Source organism: Rhinichthys klamathensis, unplaced genomic scaffold (assembly GCF_029890125.1).
Source record: "Rhinichthys klamathensis goyatoka isolate OS25496 unplaced genomic scaffold, OSU_Roscu_1.1 h1tg000005l_1, whole genome shotgun sequence".
Lineage (NCBI taxonomy): Eukaryota > Metazoa > Chordata > Actinopteri > Cypriniformes > Leuciscidae > Rhinichthys > Rhinichthys klamathensis.
In genome coordinates, this window is record NW_026606558.1 from 1,350,741 (window position 1) to 1,376,629 (window position 25,889).

Genomic DNA, 25,889 nt, shown 5'->3' on the forward strand with positions numbered 1-25,889 from the left:
GGGATCCCACGTGGGTGCAACAGAAGAAACTGCACGGGATTGGGCGCTTCTTCCTCTGAGTTCAGACATGGCCGTTGTTCACGGAGATCAAACCTGAACAATCAGCGTATTCCCAACGCTAGCTATCTGTCCATCTTGACGATATATTCGTATAGATGTACACGTTGTGTACGTCATTATGTTATGAAAGGGACATTAGCTTGAGAAATCTGAAAATAATGTTTTGTAAACATGCGTTATTTAAATAGGAAAATTAAATGGATTAGAAGTTATGCGTATGATATACCTACTTTAAATTGTGATTTATTCATTTTTAACTGTGAGATGTACACACAAACATTAATAATGTGTGTGTGTAATCTTACCGTCAATATTGCATTTACTGTTTTCCTCTTAAAAACTTTAAGGCAGATTTCTAACCTACTAAACATTTAATTTTTTAACCGACATAATAAATAATAGTGTTTGTAATACACAATGGTGTTGTTTTCCTACTCAGAACGTCGTCTGTGTCTATACTGTGACTGTGTTAGATCTCCAAACAAAGACATTGACTGTGACATCGGTCCACTTTGTTCAAAAATACCTAGAAATGTTCAGCGGCTGCATTACGAGCTACCTGTTCTGATCTAAAATGGCGAGTATGATGTCATGCATCAGGATGCAGTCCCCACGTGGGGACGCGGCCCTGCAATTGGTAGGCAGGGCAAAACTCTCGGTTCTCTCATCTCATTGGCTAGCAAGAGGCGCTCTCGCAGTGGCTCAGCCCTCGTGTCAGTAGACTGTCTGTGTGTGGCACAGGGTTGCATTGCTGGACGAAGGGGAAATGCTCGAGCGGCGAAGAAGTACAACGTTACACTTTTAAACGTCCCAAACCTCTTCAAATTCGGAAGTATCTTTTTGGCAGTGTTTTCTGGGGATTACACGAACCTTTTTTCGCGCCGTGGAGTTTGGCGTTTCTTTATTTCTTTGCCTCGGAGAAGCTGATTCTCACCGAGTCGCTTCTTGTGATAAAGCGAGCGCGCGAGAGATGTTCGCCACCGTTCGCGTCAACCAGGAACCATATCTTTCTCTCAGATATTGAAGCCGTGATTAACATTTCAGAAGTGGAACAGTGGAAGTGATTCGGCAGTTCGGGCGCACAAAGACAGGTACAGTGGGCTAGCAGGTTAGCTAACGACAATAGCTCGTTATCCAACCAACCGAGCTTTGAAACGCTTCTCACACTCACACACTGACTGAGCTCATCACTTATCACTTTGTCGACTCATTTACGGGCTTCTTATTCGGTTTCTTTCAAGCAATGTGAAGTGCTAGATGAGGTCCTGTCAAAATATCAGTTGCCAAACAAAGAAAAACACCAAATTTCTTCTCAATGTTCCTGTTTTTTTTTTCAATAGTAGAGAATGTGTCGTTTCGCTCGAGCGTGTAGTTTTTTCCCCTGACACAATGAACGGAGTTGTTTTCAAAGTGCAGGTGAAAATACGTATCTTACAGAATTCGCCTCAACCGCAAGTTTAAATGTCCAACCGTCATTTTTAACCTCTGTTTGAATGTAACGGTCTCCTCCTCGTTTGTTTGTTTATTTTTCATTGTTTTGGGTTCCAGCAACAGAGGTCTGAGAGGATTTTTGCCCCCAGCGTCCAGTTGGCTTCGTGTCCGGCTGATTTTTACAGTACAGTGGCGTACCAGTGGACACCCCCCACCCAATAGACCTCCAAAAAATAAAGGATACATTTCAAAATGTATCCACAGGGCCGGCATCCGGTAAGTGCATCTTGAACTGATATGGAACATAATTGCTACATCTGCATCAGTTTAGCTGGAGAGCAAGGGCAGAGCCGCCCGTCCATGACGAACGACATCCTGATGTGCATGATGTGCACCTTCATTTGATTTGCTAAGCCCTGGTGCCTGTGATAATGCTTTGAAGTGAAAGAGCAGGGTGGTTGGAAGCACAATCAAGTGGGGTAAAAACCTCTGAAGGCTCTTGTCAATAAAGTAGTTGATGTTGAATGGTAAAGAAATCATCTTTGTTCTCTAGTAGGTACATTTTCACGTTTTTTCCACAAGCACCTGGTTTAGAGAGAGAGAGAGGCTGAAAACAACAGCTTTTTAACAGGCGTAGTTTGGCACGCTCAGACCTATCCAAGCGAGGCGACCCCATTTCTCCCGCCGGTGTTTATGTGAGGCACTAAAACGGCAGACCCAGGACTGTTAAGATCCCCCCCCCCCCCCCCCCTGCCTCCTTTGTCAGAGCGCTACTGGTGCTCCAGCTATCTCCCAGATGTCACTGTAGCGTGGATGTCACCCCCAGCCCTCATTCAGGCTGAAATATTAGAGCTGCTCTCCCAGGGCCCAGAATGCATTAGAGGCTCGCTCTGCAGTCGGTGGAAAACAAATTTGGTTCTCTGAGGATGTAATTGAGTTTGATTGATGTGATGGCTGTCTTTCAGGCGCCCCACCAGCCTGGTCAGCCAGGCTTCAAATTCACAGTGGCGGAGTCCTGTGACAGGATCAAAGACGAATTTCAGTTCCTGCAAGCCCAGTATCACAGGTAATAATTTAGAGTTATATGCCTGTAAAGTAGCTTGTACAATTACCGCTTGGCCTAATTGTGTTTCACAGGCGAAAGGGAGGAAAAATAAATCTAATTTGTGTAAAAAAAAAAAAGTGTGCTTAATGGTAAAAAATGTGAGGTAAAAGTGCATGATGTATGGGCACCATATCGGTTATTAGCTAATGTTATGGACATTTAATTGTAGATGTTTTTTCTGCCTGTTTTTAGATTTTTGATTACTGCAGCTGTCATCTAATATTAATTTAAAGTGATAGTGCTTGATTACAACAAAGTTTTATCCTATAAAAGCGCAATTTTTTTTGTACAATAATGCGTAACACTTTACAATAAGGTCTCATTTGTTAACATTAGTTAATGTATTAACTAACAATGAGAAATACAATTGTTACAGTATTTATTAATTTGTTCATGTAAGTTCACAGTGCATCAACTAATGTTAACAAAAACAACTTTTGATTCCCATAATGTATTAGATGTTGAAATTAACATGAATTAATATTAATAAATGCTGTAGAAGTAGCAATTGTTCATTCTTAGTTCATGTTAACTAAAGTAGTTAACCAATGAAACCTTATTGTAAAGTGTTACCCAATAAGGACATCTTTTTTTTCTAGTGAATTTTGTTTATTATTATGTCTGACTTCATTTTAGCACTTTAGTGACAAAATTGTTATTTTATTTATTCGTGATATTATGATTACTCTTATTGCTTTAAAAACAGTTTAGGTTTTTATTATCAGTTATAATATGAAAATTATTATTATAATGGTTCATAAATGAAAATATGATGATTTTCATTAAGCAGAATTTTAATATCGTTGCGTCCCTAATTTAAAGTGTTAAAATTGATTTTATTACTTTTAAAATGAAGCCTTGTAAAATGTGAATTTATTTGTTTAGCTTCATGTTTGCACTGTGGATTATTTTTGTGGGTGTAAGCAGTGAAAACACATGTTTGTTCAGTAGCTGATTTGTTTTGTTTTCATCCCAGTCTTAAAGTGGAGTACGACAAACTGGCCAATGAGAAGACAGAGATGCAGCGCCATTATGTCATGGTAAGATTAGCCAATATGTAAGCTGCCATTACTAGTAGCTGGGGTGAAGGCAGATGCCTTGTTGCGTGTCTCTCTGTATGTGTGTGTTTTAGAATGTGTTTGTGAAACCCCCTCTGGTGCTTTTAGTTCAGCCTCCTGCTTTATTAAAGGGCCCTGACTGACTGCTCTTAGCCTCGGGCCCTTTCATACACCAACCCTTAACCGTAGGGGTCAATGACCACAGCATTGTCCCCTCTTCTCTCTCCCCCTTTTCTCTCCCCCTTCTCTCTACCTCCCTCTGTGTGTGGATCTGATTATTCTCCAAGGAGACGCTGCTCTCAGACAAATGCATGGCTGTAAATTGGGTGAGGGGTGATGGAGGAGTGCCAGAGGCGTCTGTGGGAAAATACTAGATCGCAACAGAAATCCAAAGTCTCTGCAGCGTTCCGTCTTTGATTACAAGATTTTATGCACAAACAAACGGCTACATAAATTCAGTGTTAATCTTAATCACGGGCTTAATCATTTACACAACGCCAAAGCCCTGAATTCAATCGTAGACATTCAGGAGATCAAAACAGCCTCATGTTAGGATTTATGATAGGGAGAGGAAAAACAAAGCTTTTCGTGGTGTAACTAAACAAGGTTAAACTGTGGAAGTGTATTCTCTTATCTTGTGTAAACATGCGAGCAATGACTTTAACCAATACCCAGGGACGCTAGTTAAACATTCCATTCACAGGAAAAAGCATGTCAGTCAGAAAGAGGAGGAGGAGAGGTTAGGTAAACACCATGTAGAATCCCCATGCTGACTGTTTGAGCTGATAGTGTCAAAATCTAGACTTGCAGAGGGATCAGGGTGTTTTTAAATCTTTCTTTTTATTATTATTATTATTATTTATTTTCTAGGTTTTGCTAGAACAAGGTGAGGCGTTTAAAAAAACAAAAAATTTAATATGGTTTAAACTTTGATTATATGAACAGGTTTACCAGAGTCAAAATTCAAAAATTGTCACTTTCAGTCATGAAATTGATAAAATATTAGTGGAAATTAGTGGTAGTAGCTTGAATAAAATTTTTGGAAACAATGAAAATCCCACTTGGTTTTGAGGTCAGAGTTCCCATAACTTTTGACCAATAAAATACTATTTTTCCCATAAAAAGATTTATGGTAAATATAGTATTTTATTGGTCAGGACGTATGGGAACTCTGACCTCAAAACCAAGTGGGATTTCCATTGTAAACTTTTTATCGTTATAATTTAGAGAAAAAAAAACTGTGCAGAAATGAGAGGCTGTTATGGGACATGATTTTGAAGTGCGCAGCAAAAGCCTGTTCTCCTCTTTTCCCCTCATGTTTCACTAGAATCTGACTTTCTTTTCTCTACTCTCTGATGTGAGGTGAAAATGTTTGATGTGCCTCGGATTGAATAAAAAAAAAACCTGAGTATTTTTCATTTCTCTTTCTTTCAGTACTATGAGATGTCCTATGGGCTGAACATTGAAATGCACAAACAGGTATGTAGCCCTTTGATCCGTGTTCACACAATCTTTGAGTCACAGAGGATCCATGCACTGTGTGTGTAGACGTCAGTCAATGCAGTCACACCGGTGTGTTAGGAGACAAGTGAAGTGCACTCCTTAGAGATGATGAGAGAGAGACTGTAGACTGTGTTCTTTTGAGCAGCCGTCAGTATAAGCTAGAAGTCAGGACATTACAAGCACACACACAGTCACGTCTCTTTTCCTGCTTGTGCCGTGTAGAGTGTGGTCAGACATCCTTGATAAGATTAAAGTCAGGACTTTGGCAGGAGGGGCCGTTTGATTTAATGACTAAAGGGAGCAGAGTCTGCGGAGTCCCTATTATGTCAGCACATTTAAGGCACCCTTTATAAATTAATGCTAAGGGAAAAACAGACTGCCATGAATTGATCCCCTCCAATCAATTCTTACCCTGCATTTTCTCTAGGGCTGCAACTAACATTCATTTTAATAATTGGATAATTGGTCATTTATATCTCTGATTTGAACATATATTCCATATCTTTTTCAATAAGCGCCTGAAGCCAGCATCATGGCCACATGAAACTATATGACCTATTATGACCTTTTTTGAAGCATTGGGCAAATTGTGTTGTGACCTTTTTCCCCCTCCTCTGCCATTTAAAAAAAAAATTCCCTACAGAATTTTTTTTTCCTGTTGCAAAGTGACATCACTAACAAATGTTATCTGTGCACAGGATAAGAACTGACTAAGTGACTGTTTTCATATTGATATCAACTATTGTTTTTATAAATCAGTTGTTTATTTCCTATTTTTTATCCACCTTACTACAAAGTTATACTTCAAATTTAGGTGACTCTTCCACCGTATTTGCAAAGATTAATCTGACATTTCTTGGCATTATTGTGATGCGTCGTACATGTCCTGTCCCCTAGATAATAATGAGATTGTGCTGTGCACCAGATGTAGTTAGGCCACCTAAGAGGCAACCCAGCTTCCTCCGCCTGCTCCCCTTCTCCACCTTATGAAGGTTAATGGCATCAGGGAGGAGCTTGTGGATGGCGATCCATCAGTGTCCACAGTGTGAGTCTCTGCTCTCCTCTGTCTGTCAGGGCCCTTGCCCCTGCGATGCCTCCTGTTAACCACTTATCTCCCAACTGGTAGCTGAGGGACAGAAGAGTGAGAGAATAGGAGTATAAGGTGGGAGAGCTGGCCTTGTGTAAACGGGTTAATCGACTGATCCATTTTAGCGCCTTGACTTTTATCAGGAACCGCCACAGAGCCCATGGATGCACTATTGAATTATTCATCCTACGCTGAGTCTAACCTGCTAAAGAGGAGGGAGGTAATGCTGTTCATAAGCAAACAGACAGATCCCACCCTTTTATCCAGGTCTGTTGATCTGGGTTAGAACCCAGGAGCGGATGCCAGGCGGGGGGTGGTTAACCAACCGAGGTAGCGTAGATTGCCGCATTATTCTCAGCACTGAGGATTTAATTCTGACCGCTAGGCAATCCGTTTCCTCATCCATTCGGTCGTCTCTAGGCACTTTGTATTTTAAACAGTCGCGGCATAATGCGGATTTCAGGATGCACGCTAGCGTCTGATACCTGCAGACAGCCATAGTGAGGGAGGAAATGCAGCTGTAATGGCAGCTGCAGCTCCATGTCAATGAGCCGCTGTGATGACTGAGGTGCACTCACAGCGTAGCTTATTTTGTGAGTTTTTCTCACCTGGTGTAAGACTCAGAGGGAATCTCCTCCCCTCTCCTTGCTGTCAAACCCAGATTGTGGCAGTCAGGCCCGGCTTGACATGGGGACGCTGATAAATGATTTATAAGGGGTGCCCTAGGAAGTGTTTGCTAACTGCTGGATTGTCCTTCTCTATGTGAGCCAAAGCAAACTGACTGGCTCAGTGAGATGAGTACACAAAGCCTCTGATAAAGAGGTGGGAGGATTGGGAAACACAGGCCTGCTCCGTCATACTGTTTATGGTGGTTGGGTCATGAAACCAGGTGAACCTGTACAATGACTCTCCAAACACATGCATAATAGAGCACGGCTATTTACAGAGGCTGAGTATGTGAGAGACAAGCAAAAAAAACAACAATTGAAAACTCAAGCTATCCACCCGTGCAGACCTACAGCCCAGCTCCACTAATGTCGATCAATGCAGGTAAATTTTAATGCCAGTTCTCAACAGTGCTGCAAGTTAACAACCCTGTTAAGCTTGTGCTCTCACCTCCGCCACACACATATATAGATCTTGTTATACCTTTACTACTGAGCATGAGGCTGTCGGAGAGCATTACCACCCTCTCACCCTGGCAGAATACAGGGGGCCCATCAACCTGGCTAGGTCAAGTATTGTTTGTGATGGAGACACATGCCTGGAAGGGCCAGTTGTTTTCCTCTATATTCAATGCTCATCAGCGTCTCACTCCATTCCGCTGGCGCTGATGGCAACAGACAAATAGCTTTCAGCACGCCATTGACAGCCTGGCCCTGGAGTGCTCTTGAAATGGTGCTAGACAGGTCCGAGTACCTGTAATTGTGTACCAGAGCGTGAAGCTCGCCACTTAAGAGGCAGGCTTTCATCTGCTTAAAGTGACATCCTATTTTTATCCGCAGTTGTAGCTAAAAGCTCTGCTTGTCCAGCTCAATGCCCAGCACTGCTTTCATCATAGATTCATATATTACGCACAGAGTGCATGCCAACTTTTTACGTACATCACTGCCGTCGGACATGTTTTCCCCCGACAGCGGGATTGTTTTTGCAAGATAAAGCATGAAGCTTTAGAGTGAGTGTCAGATAAGGCAACCCTTGACCTCACTCGGCCAGCTGTCAACGTCGCGTTAAGCCCTTAAGGAATGTGTTCGATGCTCTCCAGGCCTCTCAGCAAATCCTGTCAAATGTTAGGCTGCTATTGACGCGGTTTATCTTGGCAAATAAGGATTATACACTGAGCTGGCTTTTCAACCAGCATTTTGTTGATGCGTTCTTCTAGTAATTTTTTTCCAGAGTATAGTAGGGTGTCTAAAAGCTGAACTTGGACCCTGCTTGTCACACAAAGTTTGACTATAGCTTTTGAGAATGTGTAAAGCTGGTTTAGGGAGGCACAACATATAGTGTTTTTAATGTATTTATTTGTATTTGTATTTTATTATTATATTTCATACATGTATGAGTATTGTCATTCTAACCTGTTTCAGATTTACAATTTTATACTTTGCAAGCATCAAGCACTTAAACAAAAAAGTACTTCTATTTACTAACAGCAATATGGGCAAAATTATGTTGCGCATTTCTAAATGTCAGATATTTTGATGTAGCATCATGCTTTTGAAATGGACTAATGTACATAATCTCAGATTGTGCTGAGCGATTCATTTGTATATGGTTGGTTATAGTATTTTTTTAATAGCGTGCATGGTTTATTCTATATTTCCACTATAGCTTGTCCCGACATACATAGGGAGGGAGCAAAACTTTCTTGGGTGTTACAGAGTATCTTGTAAAAAAATATTGTGTCTGGATTCTGCAACCGCTTGGCATTTTCGGCAATATGTTATAAATAATTTCCTGGTCGGCGCAGTTGCTGCGTGTTTGCCATGGAAATGAAAAATAGAGCTGAAATCCCTGTGATGTGTTTGTGCTCCGTTCTGGCCCTGGGTTGAACTGAGCCTCATAAATTCTATAGATGTATCTGTAGCCGAGTTATTTTTCAGAGGCTTTCCTCCCCCTGTCCTTTGGTCTCAGTCAAAGCCAGTGCCAGACCTGTGATGTGAGCTCCTTTCATCAGTGGAAGAGGCTGTGATGTCGGCCGTGCTGTGTTCCTGCTGGCGTCTGATGATGGAAAGGAAAAGGGATGGAGTACATCCTACTGTAGCTGCATGTAGCCTTTGGGTGGAGAGCCCTGGCTTTGCCCCCACCCCTCCTTTTACTGTCATGTGTTCTCACAACGACCCCACATCATCCTCCGCTATTGCTCGCCTTTTTATCCACCATTCGTGTGCGGTACTCAGCCGATCGACAGGCCGAAAATTCAATTTAATGACCTGCCTGTGTGCACGTAATATGATTTTACAGGCTGTTACGGTCAAGCTGAGGTACCATTTGCATAATGATCGGCGCGCGATAGGAGACGGGGCCTGCTCGGCTACAGTTGCCATGGCAACGGTCAGGCGGGTGGAGAGAGAATGAAGGTCGGGTCCCTGCGGTGGGCTAGATGAAGGGGGGACTTGGGGGTGGGTTGCTGAGAAAATGAAAAAGGTGGGGTCTGGAGAAGGCAAAATAGGCCTCAGCTCCTGACAGGTCTGGACGTAATCCACCTTTGTTCATTAGACACGTTATTGTGATGTGAACAATTTCTGTGCTGTTGTAAAGGCTCATCGGAATGCAAATTTTAAGGTGTCAGTATTCCTACAGACATTTGGGCCAAATTTCTGAACGTGTTCAGCTTTAAATGAATATGCTGTGATTAAATGTGTGTTCGGTTTTATTTTTTACTACTTGGTTGTAGTAATTTTTTTAATTATTGTAAAAGCACTGAAACAACAAAGATGCTCAAAATCTTTTGGCTCTGAATGCTGCTTGACTGTGTGTTTCAATTTTTGGATGGTGGAAATTCATAAATTTGGGATTTATAAAACAGCTTTTTTGTGGTCAGCCCTTAAGTCTTTTATCACATTCGTCTGCTTCCAACATGCCCTCAGGGACTGTCTGCATTATTTAACATCTGCTAAACAACAGGAGTTGGCAGTCATTTTGTTGTGGAGACATGTAAAATGAACGGAATCAACTTCTGCAAGCTTTTCTTTTTAGTGCAATTATAAATCAGTGGTGATAATGGTAGAGGTGAAAATGTGAAGTTCAGAGTGCAAAGGAAAGTTTTGTGTGCTAGTAGAATGTACCTGCAGGCTGATGGCAGCTGAAGTACAGTGCTACTCTTAACAGCTCCAGTGTATCTGGCTCGTTCTTCGTGTGGTTTGGAGTATACACTCATCGCAGCTGTGCTCTCTCTCTCTCCCCTGGGCTCTCATAATGTTTTAAATATTTCACATGTCAATATCACGCAGTTTGGAGTGTGCCGAGTCAAGCGGTTCTGATTGCCGTGGTAATTGGCTTAATCGTTGGGAAACGCTAAAAAAGGCTTAGTGGTGCACTTTAGCAGAAGTAAATTAACCCTTTTTTTAACTTTTTCCTCTTTCTTTTCCTCTTCCAGACTGAGATTGCCAAAAGGCTCAATGCTATTCTAGCCCAGATTATGCCTTTTCTGTCACAAGAGGTGAGTTTTATTTGAATTATAGCTTCATTTTAGTTTTAGATGTAGTGTTTTGAGCTTTATAAAAAATTTAAACCATATCTTTTGTCCTAAGTTGCACTGTTTTTTATTATTTAAGAACTTTTAGATGTTTGAATTTGCTTTGACTCTGAATTTAATCAGATTTTCTCTCCCTCTTGCAGCACCAACAGCAAGTAGCACAAGCTGTTGAACGTGCAAAGCAAGTGACAATGACTGAACTAAATGCTATCATCGGGGTACGTGGACTTCCCAATCTGCCTCTCACCGTGTGTATACCTCTTTAATTACTTTATTTGACCTTAAGAACGGGGTAAACCTGCACTGTTGTAGATGCAAAATAACCCTATTAACTGATTTAACGATTAATTTTGGAATTAGTAGCTTATTTTAATCATGTGCAGGTTTGCCCCTACAATGAATGCCTTTTTAATGTTTTAAAGATTTGTACATGCATACTGTGTGCTTAATCTGATTAAAATGTATTTGTGGATTGAGTGAGGAAGTGGATGCTTTTATAGGTATATTAGGGTCAGAGTTGGCGTTAACTATAAACTTTCTGTCATAAACCGAATTTACAATATTTTACTGATTAAAAAAAGAGATTGATAGAAAATTTACAACCCAGTCTATTAAAGGGATGTATAATGATTATTTGCAGCACAATCTCTGATTATGTCTCACTTTTCTTTACCCATTAGCTCATAGTGGCATTATTGTTTCTCTAATGTACAGCCGGACACTGTTGACCAAGCTTTATTTAGTCTACTCTATATGTGGCATGAGTGTTCTTAGTGTCCTCTGTCCCCTGAGTTTGCATCTAGAAGCTGTTCAGAGCTCTCTTTGAGCATTAGAGGCTGGATACCTTTAATTAGATCAGGTTTTACAAGAGAGGCTCATTCCTCTCTGCTGACCTGGATTGTGCTGGGAATTAAAGACAAATAGGATCTTGCACACATATCCCTGAGCTACTACAGCAGTTTTTTTTCCTAGAATTGCCCACAACTCCCTTCTAAATGTCACTTATTGATCAGGGGCAAGTGACCCAGATCCCTATCAACATGTAGGGAAAAACAAATCTGACCCCTGTACATCCAGAAGTAAGGCTTGCTCTGATCTGAGCCTGCTTTGATTCGCCGCCTTTAGATTTGCTCTACAGCTGAAGAATCTGATAATCATGGGGTGAAGGTTTGAGGGTGGATTTGTGTTGTCTGATATTGGAATTCAATTAGATCCTGAGCATTGACACTTACTCAGAGATAATTCCAGGAATCAAGTCTGAACGGGGCAGTCATGTGGTCGCTCTTAAATGCCACGTTATCTCCAGGAAGGATCACCGTCTGATAGCTTTGATGTTATATTACAGCAGACCAACTTTAATGACTTAATCTTTTAGAACTCATCAAAAACTTGAAAAGCAGGAAACATACTTGCTTGGCGGAGAGTTTTTTCTTTGTGTAGGGGGGTATTTGTAATTCACACAGTAGTAGGCAGTATGTGTGCACTCACGCAGGTGCCATAGACTCATAAATAGTATAAGGCAAAGGTGAGATGTGAGCTACACGTACACACACACACTCTCACTCCTCTCTCTCTCTCTCTCTCTCTCTCTCTCTCTCTCTCTCTCTCTCTCTCTCTCTCTCTCTCTCTCTCTCTCTCTCTCTCTCTCTCTCTCTCTCTCTCTCTCTCTCTCTCTCTCTCTCTCTCTCAGAGCAAAAACCACCAGCATCTCTTATTGATGAACCTCAGGGCTGGTAATAGGATGCATCTAGGGCAGCAGCTTTTTTTTTTTCTGCTGTGCTTTGACTTTGATCAGAGGTCTTAAGATGGCCTCCTCTGGCAGCTCAGCATTTCTGCCCTCACCAACAGTGTGTGTTTATCTACAATTTAAAAAAAAAAAAAATTATTTAAAAAAACAAAAAGCATAAGTATTTATATACACATTTTATATTGTTCTCAGTTCTTTCTCCCTATGCTTAACTTCCTCTCTGTTTTGTTTGGACTGGTCTGGTTGTCAGGAGTTTATAGGCTGTGGTTGAGTTTGACGCTTGTAGTGGTAGGTCTTGGCAATATATTAAATATTCACAATTTGCTGGGTGTTTAAAACTAAGCTGCTTAGTTTTATGTTGATTTTAACATGCTTATTTATTCATTAGGTTTTCAAAAGAGCATGTCATTAGACTATTTTGCGATCCTTCCTTGTCTTGTGACTTTAATAGCGTCTTTGATTGACACTTGACTAGACTTAAGTATATATTGCATTAGAAGTGGTACGTTTGATTTATTTCCGGGAATCAGTTGAAATTGTCATATTCAATTAAATGATTTAGTGCTCCAATTCAACTATTTGTGAAATGATTTAGTGAATTTTCTTTTCTACGATGTACTACTGTTGCATTGGTGCATATAAATAAAAAATAAATGGGCTATATTTTTTCCTTCTGTTTATTTAGTGGAAAACATGCATTGGTTATTTTAACTAGGCCTAAATTTGTACTGTATTTTACTTCTTGCATTATACATTTTAGCCAATTTAATTGGCTGCTTGGTCAATGTTGATTCATCTAATTAAAAGAGGAATCAGCCTTTTCAAAACTAAAATATACATATGTAATATAGATATATCTATGGAATGTTGTCCAAAGGCAAAAAATTAAATAAAGATATCATTGTTTTAGCTATAGGCTATTGCCCAGCTCGATGCAGTGGGCAGTCATCTGCTGGGGATGTATGGATAGTTCTCTATTAAGACTACTCCATCTGTGCTGTGGGCCCAATTAAGTGTGTTTGTGGCCGAGAGGGTGAATCATGGGGCTTTATGTTTTTGAATCCCCTCAGGCCTGCATGTTGCGTGGTTACAGCACTAAACTCAGGATGGGGTTGTTTAACATACACACCTGAGAATAGAAACAGGCGCTTGTCTGATTTAGCCACTTATCTTTTTATATGTCCATTGTTAATTGTTCACACTGGCCCTAGATTCATTGTTTTGCTGTAAGAGGGAGAGATTAGCACCAGTTGAGACGGTCTTTATGCAGGAATATTAAATTACTGGAGACATTTTATTTCTTTATTTTCTTGTCTTCATAGCCGGGTCTCTAATGAGGGTTCTCTTATTGTCCATGCATATTACACATCAGTGGCTCATTAGCTGGAATGAGCAGGGAGGGTTCTCCCCCATGAATCAACGGCTTCTTTAATTTCCCATGTGGTCAGTCATCATCTCTGAAGCCACACTCGCCCCCCCCACCCTTTTCACTAGCGGTTCACCTCACTTCCTGACATGACACCCTAGCACCTAGACTGTTTCTCTCTTACAATCACTCACTTCCACTCTTGTCTCACTATCTCTCTTATTTTCTCCTGCCCTTTCACTCTCTCTTCAAGAACATGCACCCACCACCCACGCTCAGTGCCACGGTACACACACACCTCACACACACACACTTCCTTATCACATCTCCTCACAGATCCACACTCTGAGGCTCAGCTCATAATTGGCTTGGCAGCTCTGTTGTGTTGGGGAGGGTAAGGTTGCAGGTTCAAATCCCAAGCAGAGCTCTTCTATATACCATTCGCTCTTCTGCCAATCTCAAAGGCCCGAGTCTCAATATACAGCCAGCTGTGCAAATAATCCACAAAGCTGTTAGCAATTATACTCACCGCGAATAAGGGCCTGTGATGGACATCTTAATAATGATTTACCCACTGGAAAAGGGCAAGCTTTTGGAGCATTCCAGACTTATAAATAAGCCTTTAGTATTGATATTTACTTATGGCATGGCATTAATGACCTGCTGATAATTCTGAAAGGTTGTACCACCGTGATCGCCGTACATAGCCAATAACATCTACCCTTTCTAAGTCAAGCCAAAAAAAAAAAACAGGATTCTTGAAGAATGACCGTATATGGTCATTGATTGAATGGTGAGGTCTGTACAGAGTTGGGCGGTATGTGCTCTAACAGCCATTTAAATAATTCATTCTTCCTGTGGATGCTAATAAATTGTGTAGGCTGGGCTTTTTGTTGTTGTTTTTTTCTTTATTGGTGGCTCTGCTAAGTATTATTTAACCTTGCTTTAAACTGCTCGCTTCCCATGCTGAGTGGTTTTTAACTCTCGTCAGTTTCCTCCAAGCTTTTCAAATATTGATGGAGGTATTGGAGGCCTGAACGCGTGCCAGAACAGGACCCCTCGTTCTTGGCCGCCGTTGCCGCAGCCGCTCAACGCGCACACACACACAAAAGCGGGGCCCAGCTGCTGTTAGAGTGGTGTTTAAAGTTTGGTTTTCTTGAGTGACTCATACTTTGTGCAATAACCAGACCCAAATGTGAGGGAAGTAAATATAGCCGTCCAGCGTTTTGATGGGGCTAAGGAGCAGGTGGTGTTAAGCCAATGAGCTGACAGCATTGCAACGCCTGCTGTCTTTAAACTATCTTAAATAGGGCTTGACGACTCTTTTGGAGAGTACCGTGAGTGTAAGAGTTTTATTATTTGAGTGAATTTGCATGCTTTTTCGTATGATATTTCACAGATTTTGTTACATTTGAGCTGGGAACCTGAAACGTGAAGTCACTAGGTGCACGACATTGCAATATTTTATATTTTCAGGTTAAGATCCAATCTACATAAAGATGGGGTTGTTTGCAGGATCCTCAAATATGACTTGCAAGCATGTGAGGATGTAAACATCCCAGGACCCCTGCCTGTGCTTCTGAATTGACCTCACAGAAGCAGTGTGTTTTGATTGTGGCATAGATTTCTTTACTTTTTTCCCTCTTGCCCACTCTGTTGTCTGTCTCTCCGCAGCAGCAGCAACTCCAGGCCCAGCACCTCTCTCATGCTGCCCACGGCCCTGTGGCTTTACCTCCCCACCCTTCTGGCCTTCAGCCACCAGGAATCCCACCAGTCACCGGCTCTGGCTCGGGCCTGCTGGCTCTGGGAGCCTTGGGAAGTCAGCCACACTTGCCGGTGAAGGATGAAAAAAACCACCATGACCTGGAGCACCGAGGTAAGGAGCAGACTCCCACACTGCTCTCATTTAAAGCTAAGAGAGTGGAACATTAGTTGTTCAGCCATACAGAACTCTTGTGTGAATCAAACGCTTGTTTCGTAACACCCTCCTCTTCAATAATTATTACAGCTCTTATAGTGCTGCTGACATTATTGACCTCCTTAGGTTTTCTTTTTTAGTACACTACTCTCATGGCTTGCCATTTAAGGATTTAGCCTATTTTCAGAGAAGAACCGAGTGTGTATAAAGCGATTGAACATACACATGACACACTCTGTGGCTTGAATGATTGGCCAAGGTTAATAAAGGACACATGCTAATGGTTTGCTAGCTGTATTGTGTACATAACAGACATATTCTGCCTGCTGATGAAATCCTCTCTTAACTCTGATTGTCAGTCGGTCAGGGTAATTGACTTTTGTTTATCTCTGTTTTGTTTTGCCGTTCTGCCTGTCTTTCAACGCCAACCGGGGTCTGCTGACTACAGAGAGCACGGTGAGTCTCAGGTTTCTTGTTGCCTCAGGTTTCCTCTTCGATTTCTGTCTTAATAGCTTTCTTCCAAAACCTACTGAGCTGCCTACACAGGCAGCAACTCTGCACATGAGATTTGAGACTGTTGATTTCAGTAAATTTTGGAAGTTAGCATGTTGCTAAACATTGGATAAAATAATCTATTTGTATTTTTAAAAAGTATTTTTAGCTGTTTTTATCCGTGCTTTTCTGTATGGAATACGATATATATATAATACTTTAAACATTATGAAATACATTTTTCCGCCGTTATGATTTTATTTACAAAGTGTCGAAAAGCAACATAATTAAGTTGCATAGTGTTTTGAACAGCCTTCATGTCAGGAGCACTCCTTAAATGATACCTTAATGTTGCCTCCATAGGCGGCTCACTAGGTTTTGAAACGGAGCAAATATGTCTTAGTTGTACTGGGTGAATACCACCTCTTGGCCCATTTCATGCCTAAGAAAATTTCTATTAATGTAAATGTCAAGTAAGATCCTTCATCCTGAAGCACACGCAACTCGTGCACGAAATGGTAATCTGCGTTCATTAAAATGACTAATAGAGAAACAAGCTTTTTATGAAATAAGCACTCACATCTCTCCGCAGATGGGAAATGACTCGTATTACAGCGCGCAGATTAGCGCGGCTCTATAATTTCATCACAATTAAAGACGACGTCGACTCCCTCCCTCCTTTGTGGGATTTATTTTATCCCTCTCCCCTCCTACCCACCCCTCTGCTATCTCCACTTGTTTACCGCCCCTCTCCGCTCTCTTTTGCTAGCGTGATAAATATGTATGAGCACAGGCGCGGGAATTGTTTTCCTCCCTCTCATCTCTGTGCCCTTGTAAAAGGCATTTATTCGACGGGGTTTAAATCTCTCTGATGGCTGATTGTGGCCGTGAGATTGGGTTTCTGCTGGCCCGGCGAGGCCTGAATGGGTGCAGTCATGTCTGAAGGAAGGGGAGCTCCTCTGGCGGTTAGCAGTCCATGCGCTGTTGTGAGTTCGCTGCTGCCGTTGTCTAAGGTCATCTGATAGCACGCTGGTGACTCTCCTTAATGAGTCACGCTAAGCATCTCTTTAGAAGGTCAGACATCATGCAAAGTGAGCGAGAGAAACAGAGACTATTGGGCGTTCGGCCCAGTCTGCTACTTCATCTTCTCAGCTGAATCCTTTTACGCTTCCAGTGATCTGGCCACATTTTCCCTTGTGAATCTTGTTGCCTCACACTGAGTGAAGGCTCTTGGGACAGGATGAGTAAAGCTCTAGGAGAAGGGATTGTTTTGAGAAAGTGCCCAGAGAGCACTCAAAGTCCTGTTGCATATGGAGCATGCTTGCTAAAGACTATGAATTCATGAAATACTTTTACAGCACATTATTGTGAGTATGGGCGGTGGCCTCAAGCAGAGTCATCCACCATTTCCTAAGGATGTCAAGTCAAGTCAAATATATTTATATAGCGCTTTTCACAATGCAGATTGTATCAAAGCTGCTTCACAGTATCAATCAAAACAACTTAAGTGTTTGTTTATTACTGGAAAAAGACATCCAAGTTTGGCAGAGCTGATCAGTGGAATGATGGGTCATTTAATTTGAATATCCCCAACTGAGCAAGCCAAAGGCAACAGTGGCAAGGAACCGAAAAACTCCATCAGATGACCCAATGGAGAAAAAAAAAACCTTGGGAGAACCCAGGCTCAGTCGGGGCCAGTTCTCCTCTGGCGTTTATGAAGTAGAGGCCGAATTTACAGTAACTGTAAGATAAATTTATATGAATGCCTGGCTAAATAGATGCGTCTTTAGTCTAGTTTTACACTGGGAGAGCGAGTCTGAGCAACGAACAATATCAGGAAGGCTATTCCAGAGCTTCGGAGCTAAATGTGAAAATGCTCTCCCTCCTTTGGTGGATCTGAATATCCAAGGAATGACCAGAAGCCTCGAATTTAGTGATCTTAAAGAGCGCGATGGATTATAGGGCGATAGAAGATCCGTTAAATAGACTGGAGCTAAACCATTTAGAGCTTTATAAGTCAAAAGCAATACGTTGTAATTAATACGGAACTTTATAGGTCACCAATGAAGTGATGATAGAATCGGTGTTATATGATCATATTTTCTTGATCTAGTAAGAACTCTCACGGCTGCATTTTGGACTAACTGTAGCTTGTTTATTGAAGATGCAGGACAACCAGTTAATAAAAGCATTACAGTAATCAAGTCTCGAGGTCATGAATGCATGAACTAACTTTTCTGCATCAGAGACTGATAGCATATTACGTAGCTTAGCAATGTTTCTAAGGTGGAAAAAGGCTGTTTTTGTAACATATGAAATATGCTTTTCAAAAGACAGGTTGCAGTCTAATGTAACACCCAGGTCCAGGATGTAAGTCCCCTTTTCCATTTTTCTGCCCTGCAGTCACCGCAGGCCCACAGTGTGCTGAGGGAAGGGTACTAGGTGATCAATGCTATTACATGCTCCCACACACACAGCGCGAGTTGGACTTCTCGCAGATAATGGGCCGTTGTTCGACACTAACATGCTGCTCAGGTCTTCCTGAAGCTGTTTGTTGCGTCTTTTAGAAGATGGAGGGATTGAGGTGGGTGAATGAAGGGAGGGCAGTAGGGGAATGTAAAAACAAGCCCTTCTTTGCTCTGGTTAACTGTCTCTACTGTGTAGTGCAGCCAGCACATTTTTCTGTGTTTAGTCTACTGTGGGTTGTTAGATACAGCTTGGCGAGTCTCACTATATTATGTTAGGCCTGTTTTGGGCATTCGAGTTGGATAGCTAGAATGAATAAATCGCTTTTGGCTTTTTAAGTGTGCGGTTTTGGAGTAATAACTCCTCTTTTTTTTTTTCTCTCTCCTTGCTGTTGATTTCCGAGCTTGGATCTCCTTCAGATCCGACAGCTGTGAAGTACCTGTCATTGTAATAGTTTTTGGCTCTAAACTCAAATAATTTGTCGCATTACATAAAACCAGAAATTAACTTGAGTCAGGGTTTGGATAAAAACTATTTTAACTATTTACTATTTTTTTACTGTGCTGAAAGGGGTTGATTGGTCCTTTTTAGGCTATTGTGAAAGCAATTTAGAGGTCTTGTGACAGTGGAAAACAGTGGAAACCACCTGCAGATCTGCATGTAGAGATAAATGAGTTGAATTAAAGTCTGCAGTCTGATGACACACATTTCCCCTCTATCTCCCCCTCAGAACAACTCCATCTCTCCATCAGACAGCCTGCGCACAACCAGCGAGAAACACCGTGGCTCCTCCGATTACAGCTTGGACTCCAAGAAACGCAAAGTTGAGGACAAGGACAGCATGAGCCGATATGTGAGTGATGTGACCTGAACCTCCAATAAAAGATTCTTGTGTAACAAAATGCTAGGGATGCTAACCAGTTGACGCATTGTGTTTTCAGGACAGTGACGGAGACAAAAGTGATGATCTGGTGGTTGATGTTTCCAACGAGGTGAAAAACATATTTTATGTTGGGACTGACAAGTTATTAGAAATTGAATGCATATTTTAAAATGTAATTTGTGCTTTTATTTTCATTAATTCAAATGAAATGTCATCAATTATTCCTTGCATATATGGTCTTTTATTTAACTCCTTCCTGTCATATATTTGCGCTCTAGGACCCTGCCACACCCAGAGGCAGCCCTGCCCACTCCCCTCCTGAGAACGGCATCGATAAGCCCCGCCCAGCAAAGAAGGATACGCCCAACAGCCCCGCCTCTGTGGCCTCTTCCGGCAGCACCCCCTCCTCTAAAAACAAGGAGCATGGCCATGTACGGATCTCTCTCTCACACTGTCACACACGCACATTTGGCTACATTTAATACAGAATGCTGCATTTATGTGTATCAGCTCTATCTGGATTTTTATACTGTAATAATTGGTAGCACTGCAAGATTTGATAGAATATGGGTCTGTGCCACTGAAGCAGAATTATAGGATATGTTTGATGGGAGGGGGCAGCTAGGGAAGCCTGAACGCCCTGTGATCTTCCACTCTCTCTAATGGCTCAGGAGTGAATGTCTGTTTCCCAGCCTCAGCTTTAAATACATCTGTAAATGTCAGGGATAATGCATTCCCATAGCTGGATCAGTCGTGTCTTCCCTGCTAATAACTCAATGCGTTTAACCATTCTGGGCCTCTGCATCAAAAAAAAAAGATTAGAGGGAGAAGCGAGGGAAGGATAAAACGAGCCTCATCTCCATTGTAGCAGTAATGGGTTTGGGGATAAATAGCAGGGTTTATAGTTTCGTAGGAGTAGTGAGTTTGTCAGAATTGGATTGGATTAGGTTCTGGCGGCACTTAAATCTTCTGCCTGGATGCTGCCTCGTTTGGGGGATTTTAACTCTGTTTTCTCTATCTCTCTCTTTCTCCCTTCTCCTCCCTCTCTTCTCTCACATCTGCAGAATGACAAATCCTCCACGCCCGGTCTCAAGTCCAACACCCCCACGCCTCGTAATGATGCCCCCACCCCGGGTACCAGCACCACCCCAGGGCTGCGGCCCATCCTGGGCAAAGCTCCGATGGAAGTTCTAAGTGAGTTCATAATCAATGTCCTCAGAGGTGTTGTTTCACTCTATACTGTCGCCTCCCGCATCGTACAACACAAACACTATTGAGCCACTTTTGTAACCAAAAGAGAGTTCTTTGCATATGGAAATAATCCAAAGCTTCAGCAAATTTTTAGGCTTGCCTTTTTAACAGAGCTTAAAGCAGTTTTCGTAAAACTAGTCTTTGAAGCAACTCAGTGTAGGCAGGTATTTGATTGAGATTTATCTCCCTGTTCCCGAGTTCAGCTCCTTTCCCCGCGGTTGACTGATACTGATTTATGATTGGCTGTGTGTCTCTGTGCTTGCAGCCGCCCCTGCTCTGCGCACCCCCCTCTCTTACCCAACTCCCTTTGCCATGATGAGCCACCATGAAATGAATGGTTCTCTGACCAGCCCTGGAGTCTATGCCGGCCTTCACATCTCTCCTCAGATGAGTGCGGCCGCTGCTGCTGCCTACGGACGCTCGCCCATGGTGAGTGTGTGTGTGTGTGTGTATGTGAATAAGCGCCTTCAAAAGTAGGGATATAGGGAAAAAATTTAACAGATGATTAACATCATGATCCTGGATCTGTTGAAATTTTAAATTAATAATCTTGTAGGAAGTGGTTCTTTTTTCATATACAACCACAGAAAACAATATTCATGCTCTTTAAGGTTTCTCTAATGCGGAATTGCAATATGTGTATTGTGTACAAATGAAAGCTAAACAAGAGTTAACATGTTTAATTGGTGGGTCTGAGCAGGCAAATGTTTTATACATGAAATATTTACACATAATTTGGCAATAGGCCACCTTAACTCCCCAAAGATTTGTGCCGCTACGCTTCGGCTAAATTTTTTTGATGTATTGAGAATTATTTTGCAATCATATGTGACTCCCTGAAACAAAATCAAATCATATCCTGAGGTGCCTGAAGATTCCCACCCATACTCAAAAGTTGGTCTGTCCTCCACCTTACCTTTCTCTTCCAATTTCTTCCTCTCATTTCTTTTTATTTTCTTGCTCGATTTCAATCTCTGTCTCTCTCACCCAAAGCCCACAACCTGAGAGTGGAGGGAGTGCATGAGGTGATGTAGTGTGTGTGACTGGGTGTGAAATGAGCGTTACATTGACTGGGCTCTCAGGCTACCTGACTGCCTGCCGTCTGATTGCTTCATCCTTTCGGTTAAATGAAGGTGCAGGGCACAAATCATTCCTCTGTGGTTGCATGGTCGTTTTTGCAGTATACATTGATCTAGTCAAGTTAAAGGAATATTACACACCACAAAAATCTAAACAGCCATCATTTACTCTCACCCTTATGTTGTTCCAAACCTATAAAATGCCAAGGAGAAATTTTGAAGAATTGTATTGAATGTTTTTCTTTTTTTCTGTGCTTAAACAATGAATGGGGGCTGAGGGGTTCAAGCTTAAAAAAATGCAAAAATTAAATAAATCATGGTACATATGACTTAAGTCAGAAGTAACACTCTGAACTAGATTGGTTTAGTTCAAAAGAATATCATTCAGACTGGTCCTGTGAACTGAATCAACTGATTATTTGAAAAAGAATGATTTATTTACATATTTTGGACATTTTTCACACACAGCTTTTGAATGGCTCCATAAGACATGAACCATATGTACCACTTTTTTTTAATAAATTCAGACCTTACAGGTTTCAAACTGCACAAGAGTAAATAAAAAGTGAATCTATGCACAGTTCTATACTGTATAAGGCTTTGATTGTGGTGTTTGTAATGTGTGTTTTAATACAGATCTTTGTTGAAATGCAACATGTTCTGTTTTGTTTCTGTAGGCGGGTTTCGAGCACCCTCATATGAGAGCTCCCGGCCTCCCTGCCAGCCTCACCTCAATCTCTGGTGGAAAACCGTAAGTGTCCGTCAAAGATTAAATGATCATAAATAACTTGTAGCCGCACTAGACCGTTTTCTTTCCCCACACTATTTATGTAACGGTTCCGTGAGAGTGCTTAAGAGCACAACCTTTTCCACCTCTTAATGCCTCATTTCAAACTACTTTCTCATATTGCTGTAATTGATTTAATTAACCCACTTCAATCAGTGCGCTGTTGACTGCTAGATTACTAACGAGGTCTCTCTCTCCTTGTCTGTCTGTCTCTCTCAGAGCCTACTCTTTCCACGTCAGCGCTGACGGACAGATGCAGCCCGTGCCCTTCCCTCCAGACGCTCTCATTGGTCCAGGGATCCCACGCCACGCCCGTCAGATTAACACACTCAGTCATGGGGAGGTTGTGTGTGCCGTGACTATCAGCAACCCGACTCGCCACGTCTACACTGGTGGCAAGGGCTGTGTTAAGATCTGGGACATCAGTCAGCCTGGAAGCAAGAGTCCAGTGTCTCAACTTGACTGCCTGGTAAGGGCCAAAATCATACTTGCTAGTACTATTGCATACTCATACTTACTCTTATATTATTTTAATAAAGCTTTATATACTTATAGTACCTTTTTAGTTGCTTCTAAAAAGTAGCATCTCATAACATTTGAAGTATTTGGGGGCATAATGTGGGAAGCTTGAACTGTTTTGCCCTAATTGTTTGGAATATTTTATTGTCCCTCTACAGAACAGGGACAACTACATTCGGTCCTGTAAGCTGTTGCCTGATGGCCGCACACTTATCGTCGGAGGGGAGGCCAGCACTTTGACCATTTGGGATCTTGCCTCCCAGACACCACGCATCAAAGCCGAGCTGACCTCCTCCGCACCGGCCTGCTACGCACTGGCCATCAGCCCAGATGCCAAGGTGTGCTTCTCCTGCTGCAGCGATGGTAACATCGCCGTCTGGGACCTCCACAACCAGACCCTTGTCAGGTGGGCCTATTTCAGGATTTTCTTTCTTGTGAATTACATTTTCTTATATGTCTTTAAGATTTAAAGCAAGGCCTTTCTCTAAACCCTTTACTTTTCGTGATTTGCAGGCAATTTCAAGGACACACAGATGGTGCCAGCTGCATTGACATCTCTCATGATGGCACCAAGCTCTGGACAGGTGGCCTTGATAACACAGTCCGCTCTTGGGACCTGAGAGAGGGCCGGCAACTCCAACAGCATGACTTCACGTCTCAGGTTAGGCCATAGCACAATCATGGAGCTTTGAAGTCACAATGAAACGGAAATGGTGACAGATCTTTTCTACTGTATTGTGACATACATCCGAGTTTATCAATACTGAAAAAGAAAAAATGTAGAGTGGTGTTCTATGGATCGTTTGTTGATTAGATTTTGAAGTATGGGCATTGCACTCAAAAATGTAGGCAGATGAATGCGAGTATGCAGGGGTGGGTTTGACTAAATTATCTGAAAAGTCCTGCACACATCACTGGAGAAACTGGTCTGTTTCACCGGAAGATCGAGTATTTTTTTTAATTATTTTTTTTAATGAAACTTGCATGAATCAATAGTTCACAATATGACCTAAAACATGCATTTGGGAAAAAAAATTACATTTTCATTTCATGCTGGCTTCAAGTGCAAAGCTATGGCACTCAACTTGTGTCTGTCCCCCCCCAAACGCAGATCTTCTCCCTGGGCTACTGTCCGACGGGTGAGTGGTTGGCTGTTGGCATGGAAAGTAGCAATGTGGAAGTGCTCCACCACACCAAGCCTGACAAGTACCAGCTGCACCTTCACGAGAGCTGCGTTCTCTCTCTCAAGTTTGCCTACTGTGGTAAGAGACTTATTCAAGCTTCACAGATTGAGTGCAGACACTCTTTACATATCTTCACTAGAGTTTTTGCTTGAAGTTATCTTAAAGTTATACAGCGGCACTTCTGCATAGCACAACGACAGAACCTTGACTGTCCATTTTTTTTTAGCTTTCTGTGCATATCTCCATTTTGCCTGTACTCTGAACAGAGCTCTAATTACGTTTGATTTCCCTTGACAAGGTAAATGGTTTGTGAGCACTGGGAAGGACAATCTGTTGAATGCATGGAGGACTCCCTACGGCGCCAGCATATTCCAGGTACAGAGATCAATACAGACTGTCTGCAGGAAATGTGTGGGTTGCCTGGATCAGTAGAAAGGGCACGGTGACCGCTGGCTGACAGGCCGGGCCTTGATCAGCGGAAATGGGCTGGAGTATGTCATTAACGCTGGGTCCTGACCACTTAGTGCGGATGTGGGTCCGCGTGTGTAGTTTGCATCTACCAGCTTAAGAGTAAATAATGATAACCCTTCAAGTGTTTATGACTGAAGGGGCTCGGCACGAACACTAATGCATCATTTGGTGGGGGAAGAGAAGTGCTTTATGTATACAGTTGTCAGCATTTTCTTTGAGTAATAGAGGATGTCTAAAGAGTTTTATGCAGGCCCTTTGTGGTACATTTGAAGTTAATATTTAAATCTTTTTATTTCACCAGATTTATTGTGGCTTTTTTTCCCTTCTCACAGTCAAAGGAATCATCCTCGGTCCTGAGCTGTGACATATCAGCCGATGACAAGTACATTGTTACAGGCTCTGGAGACAAGAAGGCCACGGTGTATGAAGTGATCTACTAGACTGAGAGGTAACAGACTGGAGCACTCAGGCCTCTGGAGGAGGAAGGGGACACACACAACTTCTCACTCCAGTGACTCTCCTAGTCAAACAGACAGGAACAGCCCTTGTCTGTCTGACTGTCTGTCTCACACTCACTGACTTTTTACTGACTGACCGCAGAGGTGAACGAGTGGATGCTGGGGTGACTCTGGACTGAGCTGCCTGGACTAAGACACGAATGTGCAGCCCTACAGACCCCAAACACTCGGCCCGGTTCATATGGCACTAGAGAACACTCGATGTTTCCTTACTTGCTGTTTTTTTTTTTTTTTTTTGCTTCAAATCTTTCTTTGTTGGATTTTGTTTCCTTATTTTTTTTCCCCTCACTATGCAGTGAGAATGTTCCATAATGCATCGTGAAGCAGCGCTTCGTTCTGAAACTTCATCTGTGTGGAGGGTATGTGAAAAGTGTACATAATGGAGTATTAAAATGCCTTTTATAGATTTATATTTTGGTGTCCTGTTACACTTGTGATGGTTCTCTTTCTCTCTCTCTCATTCTCTCCTTGATGCTTCGTTTCCCCTTCGAGGTTTGGAAATTAGATTAAGAGGTTTTTTCTATGAGGATATTCTATTCCGTTTTCCCCTCCCTTTGAGAAGTTCATTTTCCAAGCTGACCTTTTATGGAAATCTAATTTACTTTTTTCTTCCCTCCTGAAAAACAATTTTGAGCTAAATCACATTACAGAGGCGTTTTTTTAAAATGTCCTGTGGATTTTTTTTTTGAGTGGCTTAAACCCGATGCAAGGCACCTGAGACTGCAGTTGAGACTCCGCGGGGAGGGGCGTTTCAGTTCTCAAACAA

The 25,889-nt window shown here is 42.1% G+C and overlaps 1 protein-coding gene across 2 annotated transcripts; it reads left to right on the forward strand.

Annotated features, from left to right (window-relative positions):
- Positions 1–767: 767 nt before the first annotated feature.
- On the forward strand, positions 768–25,533 carry tle3a (TLE family member 3, transcriptional corepressor a). 2 transcript variants are annotated; one of them, XM_056254494.1, is made up of 21 exons: positions 771–1,151; positions 1,609–1,767; positions 2,457–2,557; positions 3,573–3,636; positions 5,089–5,133; positions 10,344–10,406; positions 10,586–10,690; positions 15,230–15,431; positions 15,922–15,929; positions 19,162–19,284; positions 19,373–19,423; positions 19,593–19,745; positions 20,379–20,508; positions 20,831–20,994; positions 22,322–22,395; positions 22,651–22,900; positions 23,109–23,356; positions 23,464–23,611; positions 24,062–24,212; positions 24,433–24,509; positions 24,938–25,533. In XM_056254494.1, exons 2-21 carry the CDS (start codon positions 1,744–1,746, stop codon positions 25,043–25,045), a joined length of 2,289 nt encoding a protein of 762 aa, XP_056110469.1. In that variant the 5' UTR covers positions 771–1,151; positions 1,609–1,743; the 3' UTR covers positions 25,046–25,533. The 2 variants fall into 2 exon arrangements, 1 of the variants encoding a protein (XP_056110469.1); XR_008807415.1 differs by lacking the exons at positions 19,373–19,423; positions 19,593–19,745; positions 20,379–20,508; ... (6 more) ...; positions 24,433–24,509; positions 24,938–25,533 and having other exon boundaries at positions 768–1,151; positions 10,586–10,660; positions 15,233–15,929; positions 19,162–19,278.
- The last annotated feature ends 356 nt before the right edge of the window (positions 25,534–25,889 follow it).